General features: G+C 40.8%; 1 protein-coding gene across 1 annotated transcript in view; it reads right to left on the bottom strand.

Annotated features, from left to right (window-relative positions):
* AGMO (alkylglycerol monooxygenase) overlaps positions 1 to 14,752 on the bottom strand; it is a 381,369-nt gene that overhangs the window by 216,574 nt on the left and 150,043 nt on the right. Inside the window, exon 4 of the mRNA XM_007505432.2 lies at positions 3,784 to 3,887. Coding sequence (XP_007505494.1) covers positions 3,784 to 3,887 — 104 coding nt within the window. The remainder of the gene's footprint in view (positions 1 to 3,783; positions 3,888 to 14,752) is intronic.

The following is a 14,752-nucleotide window of genomic DNA, read 5'->3' as shown; positions in this document are numbered from 1 at the left end:
TGTAGGTCCTGCTATACTCAGGCACTATGAAAGGCATTTTAGAACTCTTATCCCATTTGATCCTTCGATTACAATCCCCAAAGATGGGCGTTGTTATTACTCCCTTTTTACAGTGGAGGTAAACAAAAGTTAAGTGATTTGGCCAAGGCTACACAGTTAGTATATATTTGAGGTTGGATTTGAACTCAGGTTTTATTGGCTCCAGGCCCTGTACTCCAACCATTGAGCTACCTAATTGCCGCTGAGGCTAGAAGGCAAGCATGATGTATAGTAGGTCTGGTTTGCTTAATTGCCAATTAACGACTTGGTCTTCTTATTTGTCCAGATGTGGGGGAAGGCCTTAAAGACCCTCACCCTAGACCATGAAGAGAATGTGGCTCCTCCTTCTACTCCCAAAGAGATGCAAAGAGGTTTGTTTGTTTACTTTTCTCTTGGTGTTTATTTTTCTTTTTTAAAATGGCTAGAAGAAAAGAGAAGTGAATTGCCAGAAGCTTTAAAAGCACATCACCAGGGCCTGAAGCCCCTTCTGTACTACAAACAATGTAATTTTAGCTACTGGTGTGTCATTGCACGCAGCTTCAGGTCCTCTCCTCCCCAAGGATAAGCAATAGAACCCTTACTCCCAGCAATAGCAAGGTTAGATCTGCTTGGATGGGGCCAATGTGTCTTTTGTCTGACTCCAAATCTCTGCTGCCCTGAAACAACCACAATGTACTGGGCTGTAGAGAAATGTGTGTTGACTGGACTCCAGTAGCTGTTCCAGTGTTTATGAAAGGGAAAGAGGGAAGGGTTTATCACCCACAATGGGCAGAACAGTCAATACTTCTGGACAGTATCATCTCACCTAAAGCTTCGGGAGTCTGGCCCACCCACCATGGATCTCATTTTCTACTTGTGAAACCATTTATAACATTTGAGGGGTCAGAGATGGGGGAAGATGAGGCAGGGTCGGGAAGGGTTATGGTCAGACCCAGCCTTGAGAACGTTTGGCCAGGAGAGAAGAATGAGTGGAAGCAGGAGGGAAGAAGTATAAAAGAATGTAGTATGTGATCCATATACATAAAGACACAGAAACAGGACTTGGGGGAAATGGATGGAGTGACATCTATATACATCAAAGGAAAAAATCAGATGCAGTGAAAATATTCTGCAACTGAGGTGCCCAGGACACAGCAAGCTGATTTACTATATCTGCTCTATGAAAAATGTGGTTCAAAAAAGTATAGGAATGATTCCCGGTATCTACGCAAGAGTCTTTGATTTTAGTGTCATGATAGGAGTCGGGAGAATGAAGAGCTAGGAAGTGAAGTTATTAATCATTTAATTAAGTTCTTGTGTCATCATGTCATCTGCAAAAAGGACTAATTTTATCTCCTCACTCTCAATGATTATGGATTAAATTTCCTTTCTTGTCTCATTAATGTACTTAGCTTTTTAAGTAGTAAGTGAAATAATAATAGGGGAGAAAGGCTTCTGTGCTGTATCCTTATGATTATTAGTTCATTTAATATACATATATACACATATATAATAACACATATATATACATAAAAAATGTGTATACATTTACATTTAAAAAAATATTTCCATGGTTCTACTTTTTACCATTCTTTTCAACATAAATAAATTCTGTATTTTTATATATGTTGGTTTTCACTTTCATAGGATTATTTATGCAGTTTTTCTAATATTGACCTATCTGTGCATGCCATACCTAGTCATAGTGAGTAGCTTTCTCCATATACCTGTATGTGTCTATGTTTAGATTCTTTGCTGCTATTTTATTTTTTAAGTGCATAAATATTAGATAAGTGAAATTGATCAACTAGTTCTCTTTGTCAGCTTTATCACTCCTTGATTTGGTCATCTGTGCCATACTTGACTTATAAAGGGAGTTTGGTAAAATATTACTGTCAATATTATATGTGATTGTGTATTGAGAGGCAGTGCAGTATAAAATAGCTAATGGTTGTTCTTTAAACATTTAATAGAATTCAGTTCTGAATTTGTTGACCAAGGGTTTATTTCCTCCTTTGAATAATTCATTTTGTTTATTTAATGTCTCTTTTTAAGACTGAGTTAAGTTCTCAATTTAAAAAATATATTACATATACTTAAATATTTTTTTCTAAATTCTCAGTTTTGTCTTCATGAAGAGTAGTGTCTAAAATTATTTTTCTATTTTTCTATATTTTTCCTTTTTCTGACTGTCATTCTCTTTAACATAATAATTATTTCTATTTTATGTGTCTGAATCATTTAGGTGCTTGCTACTTAGTCTTCATTTATGCCTGTATTTTTTTGGGGGGGGTTGTTTATATTACAATGTTTCTGAGCCAAAATCTTCTTGGTATCTGGAGCAGAGATTCCTTGCTTATTTTGGAAGTGGATTGTCCACTTGATACTTGAGACTTCCAGGTCTATAGTGTGGAGTTATTCTTGTCAGGTCCTCTGCTTTCATTTCAGGATTTGAGGATGTCCATTGTAAATTATTAAGCCAGCATCTTCTGTTGGAGAATAAGCCCTGGGCAGTACACAACACCAGGGCAATATTCTGTTCATGACTCATTCTCATTCCCCCCAGGGCTTTTTGTTCTGTGCACAATGTCCCTTTGTTGCTTGCTCCAAGTTGGTATCAGTCTATTTTAGTCCTGTCCAGGCAAAAAAGATGACAGCTCCCATCTTTAAGGTTTGAAAAGAGCTTTGCAAAGATTAGTTCATTTAAGCCAAAAAACAACCCTGTGGAAAAGGTGCTATTATGATCCCAATTTTACACATATCTGGATGAGGGATTTGGGGAGGTCTAGTCAGTTCCCCAAATTCTTATTTAAAATATTGGCCTCCTAGAGAGACCAGCTAGCTATTAAATTAGTGAATTAATTAGTATAAACAGAAACGAATATGAAAAACAAAGCAACTTACATTCTAATGAGGGTCATAGATAGACAGACAGACAAACAGATAGATAGGTAGATAGATAGACAGACAGACAGAAAGATAAAGATATAGACAGACAGACAGATAGATACATAGACAGACACATAGACAGACAAAGATAGACAGACAGACAGACAGACAGACAGGCAGACAGGTTGGCTAGCTCTATCCCCATCCCAATTAGGTAAAGCTCTAATTTGGCAGACCAAAGAGGTAGGATGATCGATGCTCAAGGCCAAGGAAGGAACAGGGGAAAGTCACAATCGCAGGAGTCAAGCAATCCCCAGGCAGGTTTTGCTCTGCAACAAACTATTAGACTGGGAGCTTCTCAAGGGCAAGACCTGTCTTTTGCCTTTCTTTGTACCCCTAGTGTAAACGCACTGTTAATAAGATTAATTTAATTAACTGACCAACCTGAAGCCCTGTTATATCATTGAACCTCTGGGGACCTTGATATAGAATGGGATTTCTCCATTAGATTATAATATTTGGGTAACTGGGGAAGTCAGTCAACACATTGGAGTCATTTCTTTCATTTGTAAAATGGGGAAAATAATATATTTATTGTTTGCTTAAGATTTGTGGGAGCAAAGGATTATGTGAACTGGGCAATGCTATAGAAACGTGAACGGCTATTATTCTTTTTAATGAAATGGAATAGAACATACAAAGGTATATACATAAATGTATATATATATATATGTATACATACATAGAGAGAGAGAAAAAAAGAGAGAGAATAAAATGCTGCCTATTCATTTATTGCGAGGAAGAGCAAACAATCTCTGTGTACTTCTTTAAATACTAGAATTAGGTTATCACTCTTCCTAATCCTATATGACTTACCCAGGAAATATATACTTCGAAGACAGAGATTCGCAGAGCAATAGACATGTTGAAGTCCTCAGAGCTGTGGTGTACCTGGTGTAATGACCATATGATGCTGACCTCTGTAAGACAACAAAGGAGAAGATCCATGTGGAGGAGAATCAAGCAGACCAAAAGAAGTCCATGCCATTTCCCATGGTGCATGTCTATCCCTCACAAGGATGGGAGAAAAACCATTTTACCACACTAAGTCAATGGGAGGATTGTTCAATAAAAGAAATAAAGCAGGAATGGGATCCCCCAGGTTCCTTCTTCTTCCTCCTCCTTATTAACATTACCATTTACATAGAATTTTATTGTTTGTAAAGCACTTTACAGATATTATCTCATTGGATCATCACAATAACCATGGGAGGTAGATAGGTGCTACCATTATCTCCATTTTACAGATGAGGAAATGGAAGCAGACTGAGGACAAATAACTTGCCCAGGATCACAAAGCAAGTGAGTATCTGAGGTCACATTTGAATTTGGGGGAGGATGAAGAAGTTGAAAGCTGTCTTCATGACCTGGGAAGCAATATGGCTGCTTGGCTCCAAAGGGTAGAAGCCCAAACTGGAGGCTGTAAAGAAGGAATTTGAAGCTGTGTTTCTCAAAGTGAAAATATCATGAAGATGTCATTTAGGAGATGAGTCTTTAATAAAAGACTCAATGAACACTTCATGGGCATGAGGTGGAGGGATCTGGGTTCAATGCAATGGCTTCTGGAACCCGTGGAAAACTCAGAGCTTCTCTCTTGAAAGTCTGAGATTCTCTGAGATTAACTATGGCTTGTCCTGAGTATTTTTTTAAGGCTTTTCAAGCTTCCTGTACTGTGGGTCATTAACGTCTTCCAATAAATGCTCCTCCTCTAGCCTTCCAGACTCTTCATCATGCTACTCCCTGTCCCTGACATTACAAATAGAAGTCTTTAAAAAAAGTGAAGCCCTTTGGGATTTATTTATTTGTTAATGCTATTTTAATGCATCCAAGCTAATGTGCTCACTAGGGGTGGGTTCTTCAGGTGAGTTTCAGTCACAGGCTAATGACCTATGGGTGCCCAACTTCCTCATGACCTCTACAGAAGCTCAGTAAGTGAACAAAGAATCTGAAGAGGTGGAGGGTTAAAGACCTGTCTCTTTGGTTGTTTTAAAAGCATTTACTTCCGATCACAAACTGTGTGTAACACAAGCCCTCACCCAATGAAGCCCAGCTGTGCAAACAGGGGCCAGTAACTGGATCTAACTTCTTCACCTCTGTCATTTTTTTTCAGCATGGAGAAAAGTTCAAGCAGGACCCTGTGATATTTGTTACAGTCTATGCTCACGTGAGGGAGAGTCTGATGGTTTCCAAAGAGAATGGCCAAAGACGTATTTTCATGGCAAATGGCAGACTCCTGAGGTGCCTTCATGAATACAGTTGGGAGGGGCTAGACGCTGCTCCCAAGAATGTAGAACACTTCCGCCAGAGCTGCCCTGCTCAGCTTGGGGTTTTAAGAGCCACAAGTGAAACAATATGGAGGAGATGAAAGGATGGCCATCGCTCCAAGGGAGAAATTCTCTATGAAAAGAGACTGAAGAAAAAATAATGGCAATGGCTTTGCAAGAATGAGTATTTTTCTGTCCATATGAAATGGGGGCTTAAGGCTCACAAGAATGAATGATCTTTGGTCTTCAGTGTTTTAAGGAGAATTAAAATGACTTGGGTAACAAGGAAATGCTGAAATGCCCTGCATCCCCCCGAAAGGAACTCTCATCAACAATTATCATCAAAATTGAATGATTTGGTGAGACCAAGATGACTCAAACATGTGTTCATTAAGTTCTCTCTACCCTTTGAATAGCTTATTATGAGCAGTGGATAAAGCACCAGGTTTGTTGTCCAGAAGTCCTAGGTTCAAATATGGCCTCAGACACTAACTAGCTATTTGACCCTAGATGAGTCATTTCACTCTGTTTGCCTCAGTTTCCTCATCTGTAAAGTGAGCTGGAGAGGAAAATGGTCAACAACTCCAGGATCTTTGCCATGAAAACCCAAAATTGCGGACATGGAGAGTCAGAAATGACTGAAAAGACTGCAACATGACAGCACAAATGGGTGGCTTTCTCTCTTCCTTTTTCTTTGTCAACCTGAGCACCTGGCAGAGGCCAGAGGACTCATCATAGGTGCTCGATGAATACTTGTGGAGCTCTTGGTTCAAATTGGCATTTAAAGGATTATCCTTTTATTAATATGTTGCTGCCTTTGTGGGATTGGATAAGGTGAGATGAGGTGTGATATTGTGAGATAACTAGAGACTTGAATCCCAGTGTGTTAGAGGAAATGATGCTTAATATGAAGCCAGATAGCCTTTAAGCCAAAAACTTTGTCACTCAGGTAAATTAACACACATTACTTTAAACCTGGAATAAATACAATTTTGCTTTTCACTCATTCATCCCACAAGTACGAAACCAAAGCCACCAAGTAGGCATCATGTAATGTGTCTTGAAGCATTTTACAAGGGCAATCAGTGATTAGAAATTAGCCTAAATATGAGAGACAGATTGAGAAAAACACAGAGCAAGGCAAAGAACTCTAAAGAGCGAGCTAGAAAAGCAGAGATGAAGAGATGGAACATTGCTCTGAAACCAACAAAGTTTTTATTAAATTGTAGATGAGAAGAAACCACTTTGTGTTTTTTTTTCCCCTGATGCCAATCCATTAGCATTTCATTTCTAAAATAATGTTCTACCCCTAGCATTAACTATCCAGGTCATCTCGTTGATGGAGATATCTCCTTCTGTCCCCACCTCTCACCCCTTTACCTGGGGAGATCCCTTTCCCTTCTCCATGAGATGCCCATGTTTTGCCTTACATTGAACTGTCAGAGGGATATGGCCACATCTTCCTCCTGAAATAACTTGACTATGGTCTGTACATCCACCTCATGGCTCAGAACTCCTCTTTTGTTGTAAGAGTCACATCATCCCCAGAGAGGATCCAGCTGGGTATGACATAGCTAGGATTTCTTTTCTCTGCTATATCTTCCATATAATAGCATCACAAAAAGTTGGCACTGGAAGGTATTTAGAAATGAACTGCCAGGGGGCAGCTGGGTAGCTCAGTGGATTGAGAGCCAGGCCTACCTAGAGATAGGAGGTCCTAGATTCAAATCTGTCCTCAGACACTTCCCAGCTATGTGATCCTGGGCAAGTCACTTAACCCCCCTTGCCTAGCCCTTACCACTCTTCTGCCTTGGAACCAATATATAGTATTGATTCCAAGATGGAAGGTGAGGGTTTAAAAAAAATAAATGAACTGCCAGTCCAAGTCAGGTAGCTGACTGGGTAGTAAATACAACACAGGGGAAAATGAGGAAGGAAGGGGGAAAAGGAAGGAAGCATTTATTAAGCATTTACTTTGAGCTGGGTAGTATGCTAAGAACTTTACAAACATTACTTCATTTGATCTGACCAACAATCTTGGGAAGTGGGTGACAACTGGATCCCTATAGTAGAGGTGAGGAAACCAAAGTAGAAAATAGTCTAAATGCATTATCCAAGGCTTCCCAACTATGAAGTATCTGAGGTCAGATTTTAACACAAGTCTTCCTGATCTCAAGGCCAATGCTTTACTCATTGTACTGAGGTTTGGTGGGTTTTAGTCATTTCAGTTGTATCCAACTCTGGTGACCCAATTTCTGGTTTTCTTGGCAAAAACACTGGAGTAATTTGCCTTTTCCTTCTCCAACTCTTTTTACAGATGAGGAAATAGGAAAATAGGGTTAAATGACTTGCCCAGGGTCACATGGCTACATCTGAAGGCAGAATTATACTCAGGAAGATGGCTTCCTGACCCCATGACCAGCACTCTATTATCTGCATCACCCAGCTGCTTACCTACCACTTACTTACCTCTGAAGAACACTTAGGAGCCCCACTAAAGCTGTAAGATGATTCTTTACCATTTATTGGGCAACTACTATGTACTTGGCATTGTGCTAAACACTGAGAATACCAAAGATGCTAAAGATAGTCCCTGCCTTCAAGGAGCTTATAGTTGAATGTAGGAGAGAACATACAAAGTACTGTATACAAAGCAAGCTATATACAAGTTAGAGTGGAGACAATTAACAGGGGGAAGGCACTAATTTGATAAAGGATGGGGAAGGTTTTTGTAGAAGGTGGGATTTTTCTTGGAATGCAATGGAAGTTAAGGGAGATCAGTAGTCATATCAGAGGAAGGAAAGCCTTTCAGGAATGGGGAATAACCTGGAGGGTATTGTCACTGGATCAAAGAATATTTGTTTGTGACTAAAGTATAAGAAGACAGAAGAAGGAAGAGGATCCATGTTATGAAGGATTTGAATGCCAAAAAGATCATTTTTGCTTTTGGAGGAAATAAGGAAGTCTTTGGAGTATTATTGAGTAGGGGATGACATGATCAGAGGCTAAATGGAAGGATTAAAGTGGGGAGACACTTTGAGGCCTCTCCCTAGCAGCTATTGAAATAGTCAAGGCAAGAAATAATGATGGCATGAATCATAGTAGTAACAGTGGCAGAGGAGAGAGAGAAAAGAGGGCATAGATGGAAGATGATTCAAAGAAGCAATGACACCATATTGGACATGGAGGGGTGAGAAAGAATGAGGAGTCCAGGATGACTCCTGGATTGGGAGGCTGGGAGGATGTTGAAGGAAGGATGGGAGGAGGGCTTAGGGAAAGGGATAATGCATTTGCTTTTGGAAGTGTTGAGTTTAAGAGACCTTAGGACATGTTGAGTTAAGTGGAGACCTCAAGAGAGCTTCCGTAGTGGTCCTAGATCTGACTTCACTTGTCAGGTTTCTTCTAGGGTCAATGATGGTATTCAAAAACTTGGTCATCAATAATATATTCCTCCACCTGCTCACTGGAGTCCTTACTCTGCTGGAAGAAGGGCTTGTGGTGGAAGAAGTTGATCCCAGTCTAATGAAGGATTCTTCCTCCCCTGCTTCTCAAGGAAGAAAAGTATATGTTGTGATGCTCAGTGGTTCTTGCTTGTCCTGGATCCCAAAGTGGACCTTACCAAACTGGAGCCTCCCCAAAAGACTTTGGAAGTTATTAGTCATAATGTGGAGGCTGGCAAATGTGTTTACAAAGAGCTTGAAGAGAAATCAGACCATATGGAACATTAAAAACCCAGGCCTGCCCAGGATCTGGCTGAGTAGCTTGGCCTTTCCTGGTACCCTTCTTTTTCTGAAGGGTAAGCAAGGGGAGAACCAAACTTACATAAAGACAACACAGAATCCCCATCTCAGAATTTCTCTCCCTCCAAATCCCCCTTCAGCCAGGCAAGAGGCAGAGCCCTGCAATGATGCCCTGTTCATGCATGCACAGAATAACGGAAACACTTGGCACTTCTTGAAGTCCAAGGTGCCAATTACATGAGAAACTCAAAAGATCTCCCCCTTCCCCTTCCCCAGCTTAGTCATGCATGACTACCAAGTGAACCAGAGAAATTAATGGAGATGAACTAAACAGACTAAAATTAGTAACAGACCCAAACTATCACAAAGCTGCCTAATTGGACCATTCTGTCCTGTGAGGATGACAAAAGATATGTCCTCCTTTCTCTGCCTGTTCTCTGCTCATTGAATGAATTAGCCATGTCATCAATATTATCATCACCATTCCATAGGCTTCCTGGGGCAGCTGCCTGGGGATGGCACCTCTAGCTCTTTCCCTCTTCTACCTGTCCTCTCAGAGATTCCAACCCCGATCCCTGACAACATCTGCATGATGCCAATTTCTCCAGGAAAAAAAAAGAGTACTTTGACTTAGCCTGAAGACTTGTGTTGGACACATTTTACAAACATCCCCAGCAACGGGCACTGCAGTGGGGGATCAGTCATCTGAAGAGTTCACATTTCTCCCCTTTTCATTTCTATGTTTGGTGACAAGCAGATACTAAATCAGCTCTCTAGAGGAGCTTCAATGAAACACGCTTGTGCCCTTGTTGGCCACCCCTGCCTTTCCAGTCATCTCTACTCTGTCAATGAGCCCTGCATCTAGAGACTTAGACTCCGAAACACAGTCTTTGAAACTTAGGCAATAGAGGCAGCTTTGGGTTTATTCCCTGCACCAGTTAGGTGCCCCTTTCTAAATACCTGTCAAGGAGAAGGAAGACCAAGATGGCCTGAGACATGAGAATTCTGCCTCGTGGCCTGGCACCAACATTACCATCATCACCATCAGCATCACCACCATCATCATCATTACTATTCTCTTCACCATCACCACCATTAGAATCAACAGAAGCAGCAGCATTGATAACATTTCTATATGGCTTTCAAGTTTGTAAAACACTTTATATTCATTATCTCATTTGATTGTTATAATAACCCTAGGATTTGATACTATTATTTATTCTCTCCATTTAAAGATGAAGTGCCTGAGATCAACAGAAGTTGTGACTTAGCCAGGGTCACACAGCTAATTATTATCTGAGGCAGGAATCAACCTCAGATTTTATTGACAAGTCTAGTGCTCTATCAACTGGTCTACCTAGCTCTTTATTGAGTGCCAGATGCTCTTCTACCAGGGAGACAAAGACAACAACAACAAATATATATATATATATATATATATATATATATATATATATATATATATATATATATAATTTATATATTTGACATTGTTAGGGAGTTTTCATTCTTTGGCCTGGAACAATGGCATGATACTCATGTGAACTCAGTCTTACTGTCACATCCATCCCTCAAAGAAGATGCCAAGGTCTGCCCACAACTGGTTCCTTGCCATCTGCCCTAGCAGATATTCACTTTGGTTTGAGTCTCTCAAATTTGATCATGAAATCAATATCTATTCTATTGGAAAATTCTATTGGAAAAAGTGAGCTAATCTCCTTGCCAGTGGCTCCAATTATATATATTCCCTTATGACATCCAAGGCCACAGCTGCCTTCCCTGGCCACTCCTTTCCTATGTGAGTTGGATCTCCCAATTGTAATATCAGCTCTTTGAGAGGAAAGTCTACCTCACTTTTGTCCTAACTTTGGTGTCCAGCACAATATGTGGCAACAAGTGGACACACCAAGTGCTGGTTGAACCGAATGCCTACACTCAAAACTAGCATACAGAAGTTTATGAATCATGTTCTTTCCTCATTGGAATTCCTTGGCAGATTTGACTGCTGGTGGAATATATTGGAAGGTCAATTGATCAAACGGACACTAGTAAGTGACAACTTCATGTCTCTATCACTCAAATGACTCCCATTAAACTTATATTCCACTTAAAAATATTTTTTTTCAGACAAATGGCTAGACTGCCCCTTGCTTTAACTTTTGGGGAAAAAAATTAAACCCAATGAAAGACTTTATGTTTATGCTCCAAAACTCATCTTCTCCAATTGAGGTCCAAAATGTGGCTTGGCAGAGTACTTTTTGGATCCTGACTTTATCATTTGGAGTATTAGCTCTCTGAACTGCCCAACCCCTTTCCATGTACACCCACAGCTTTGTTTCTTTGACACTTCTTAGACCTTAACTTTGACCTAGGCAAGAAATTTCATAATTTCTCTGGCCCTTTGTTTCCTCATCTATGAAACTGGGGTAAGAATAAACACTTAAACGATCTTTGGTAAATGACTGTTGATTGAATATGTCTCAGGGCTCTAACAAAGATGGAATGATTGAATGTATTATGGTATTTTGTGCACTGCAAAGCTCTTTATCACTGTCAGCTTTTATCAACTTAAAATAAAATAAAATAAATAAAATAAAATAAAAGGGAAGGGGGGGAGGAGGAACAGCTTACCATCTACAGCAGTAGATCTAGTTTGCCAGGTTGTTTACCATCCCAACTGCAGACATCTAGAACATCAGGACTGGGAGGGAATGTAGACACTATCTAGAAAAACTCTTTTCACTTATGGAAAGGAAACTAAAGCTTAGAGTCATTACTGTTGAAGCCTCTCCCTCGGAGGATAGTCATCAGTACAGTTGGGACTAGAACCCAGATATCCTGATTCATATACTGGTAGCTCCTTCACTTGACCTTTGAGCCTGAGAAATGGAGTCAAAATCTGTCATTGATGCTTCCCTGGTACCTACAAGACCTTGGGCAACTTGATTAAGAAATTCAGGTCTCAGTTTCCTCTGTTCTAAAAGAATGGGGATAGGGTTCTGGCCTTCTCACTATCTTCCCACCAAAGTCCACGATCTATCTCATTAACCTCACAGCTTCTGCATGTAGTCATGTAGATTATATAGATTAATAACAAGAAATTTCTCTTTCTGTATTTCCAAAATGGCCATCCTTGACAACCAGAATGATCTGACTCTCACAAGCAGGAAAAAGAGTCTGTGGGACAAGAGCAGCCTCTGAGCCAAGAAGACACGTTGATTGGCAGGCCCTCCTACAGTATCCATGAAGCAGGCAAGCAAGCTTATGGGGAGACAGCAGGAACTTGTGCTGTGTTGTGTTTGGAACAAAGGTTCAGTTAATTTGTCTCCTTAGCTAACAAATGCCAAGAACAAATAAGCTCCTAAGGATGAGAAGAGGCTCCCAGAAGGAAATCCACAGGCAGGCAGAACAATGAGGAAATGATCAGAAGGAGGGGGAAGGACAGACACCACGAGGACAATGGCCATATACAAGGTGGTGGTTGTCTGCCTGGCTTTATTCTTCCCTTATGGGTCCCTCTCTAGTGGAGTCCAATTATCCTGTAAATAACAAACAGAGCTCCCTAGGACATAATCTGGATTTCAGTTCATTTATAGCTTCCTGAAAGACAATGATGGCTGAAGGATGGCCTTACCACTTGACCTACACTTAGAAAACAAGCTTTCTTGCTTCCTAGCCAAGGAACTGAAGATTAACTTCAAACAGTTTCAGTCATCACTAAACTTGTCAGTCACCACAGGAGGAACAGAAAACAGGAGAACTGGGATGAAGAAGATGTCCCCAAATACCGCTGACTACACATCATGGATTTCCCACTCTGGAGCAAAGCCCTTTCCTCTCTGCCCTAGTTGTAGCTTTGTGTACAATCTTTCTGTTGAGTACTTTGGAGAATTGGGGTTCTGATTCCTCTTATTTATTTCCACAGGTACATCCAAAATTTTGAATTCAACTTTGCAGACCTCTTCTTCTGGGTTCCTGTGTGTTGAGCTTCAAGACAGAGAATAACTGCCCATTTGGTGGGGAGCCTGTAACCATCATTCTAGGGAAAATGAAGAGCCTTCCCATCTCTGCCCCATCTTTGACACTTGGAGGCTAAACCAGATGATGAATATCCCCCAGCCCAATGCCCACATTCTAAGCCAACTACCAGTTGAGCTTTGCTTTGGACTTGGGAGAATTTGCAGGCTCACCCAATTTCTTTCCACCATCTCTATGCTAGCATGCTGGTCACTCCCACCCCATCCTCTCAGCCTTCCAAGCTCTAGCACCGAGAATGGTCTTCAAACCACTCTACCATTTCCTGGATGTCTCAGTGAATTACCCCAAGACTCAGGAGGCCACAATGCCCCCAAATGCTTTATTGGCTTCACTTATTACAGTGTAAACTCCTTGAGGCTAGAGACTATCTTACTTGTCATATTTGTATCCCCAGCACTTAGTACAGGGGCTGGCATATAGTAAACTAGCAACTACTATCTTCTGATCTCTATGCATGTATGTCTATATGGATATGTACATGTGTGGCTATATTCACATGCATACTTATATACACATATCTGTGTATTTTATATGGATATGTAATTCTTTACATTTATACACATACTTTTTTATTCAACCAATTCTTTAAGATGGGGTAATGACTGCAATTCAAGACAACTAATATTAATTCAACAGAAGTACTAGTTACGATAACAGAAAACCAAGCCCAAAACCACCCCTGGGTGCACAGAGAATACATTCTAATTTGCTTCAGGACTTTCCTGGTTTCCAGTATTCCTGGAACAACTCATTCCTTGCTCAGAACCTTTTTTGCACATTTCCTCCTATAGATCAGAAAGATCTCAAATGGCATCCATGGGTGCATGCTGACAGGGTGCTGACTCCCCTCTGGTTCCCTACCTACTTGTTTGCTTCCATCACTGAAGGCTAAAGTTTAACCTCTGAGATTCGGGCTCAATGAAAATAGTGCTCAGATTCCTCACCTGTAAAATGGGCACATTATTGTTGCAATAATTCTTCAACAATACTATAATTTTACTGTAGTAATTTACTATAATTTGCCATGACTCCTCCTATCTGGGCAAATGGACTTTCGGTCCAAATAATTAGAAGATATTAAAATGTTATTTTGAAAAGAAGTTTTTCATCCTACTGTCTTAATGTGTGCCCATGCACTGTGTCCATTCATTCAGCCGGCTCGGTCCTGGAGAGCATTTTAATGTGGATGGGATGGGATGCAGGAAGCCGAAAGGCTCACAGAACAATGGATGCTGAACATCCAGGTGTTGCGCTTTGGTCCCTGCAGGCAGCCTTAGAAAGCGAAGCTGGCTCGTTGGGTTGATTTCGAAGTTGTGCTCTGCAGAGAGAAACCTGAGAAGCCCGACCCACTCGGAGGCTCCGGGAACGAGCTGGGCTCTTGGTGCTGGAGGTTTGCCCCAGGCTCCCCGAAGTGCTCGCTACAAAAGTACATTCAATATTATCTTAAAGTGCAGGGTTATTGCTGTGGTCTATGGCTTAGCACATCGGATGGGCAGCCAAGCTCTGAGGTTCTGTTCCCAGGCTTCTCAGGGCCTGGGAATGGTGGACGCCACACACATGATCCAGTTGGTGTCTCTGATGTTTGCCCAGTATTAGAAGGAAGGGAAAGTCCTATTAGCCAAGAAGGAGCGTTTTCTAAACAAACATTCACAAGCACTTGCTCTCCTCATGAAAAAGATTTCGTAGAAACACGCCGCATGACAATGGATAGCGTGCTAGACTTGAAATCAGAAAGACACTCAC

Source organism: Monodelphis domestica, chromosome 5 (assembly GCF_027887165.1).
Source record: "Monodelphis domestica isolate mMonDom1 chromosome 5, mMonDom1.pri, whole genome shotgun sequence".
Classification (NCBI taxonomy): domain Eukaryota; kingdom Metazoa; phylum Chordata; class Mammalia; order Didelphimorphia; family Didelphidae; genus Monodelphis; species Monodelphis domestica.
The sequence above is the reverse complement of the archived record's forward strand: the minus strand, read 5'-3'. Positions and strand labels throughout refer to the sequence as shown.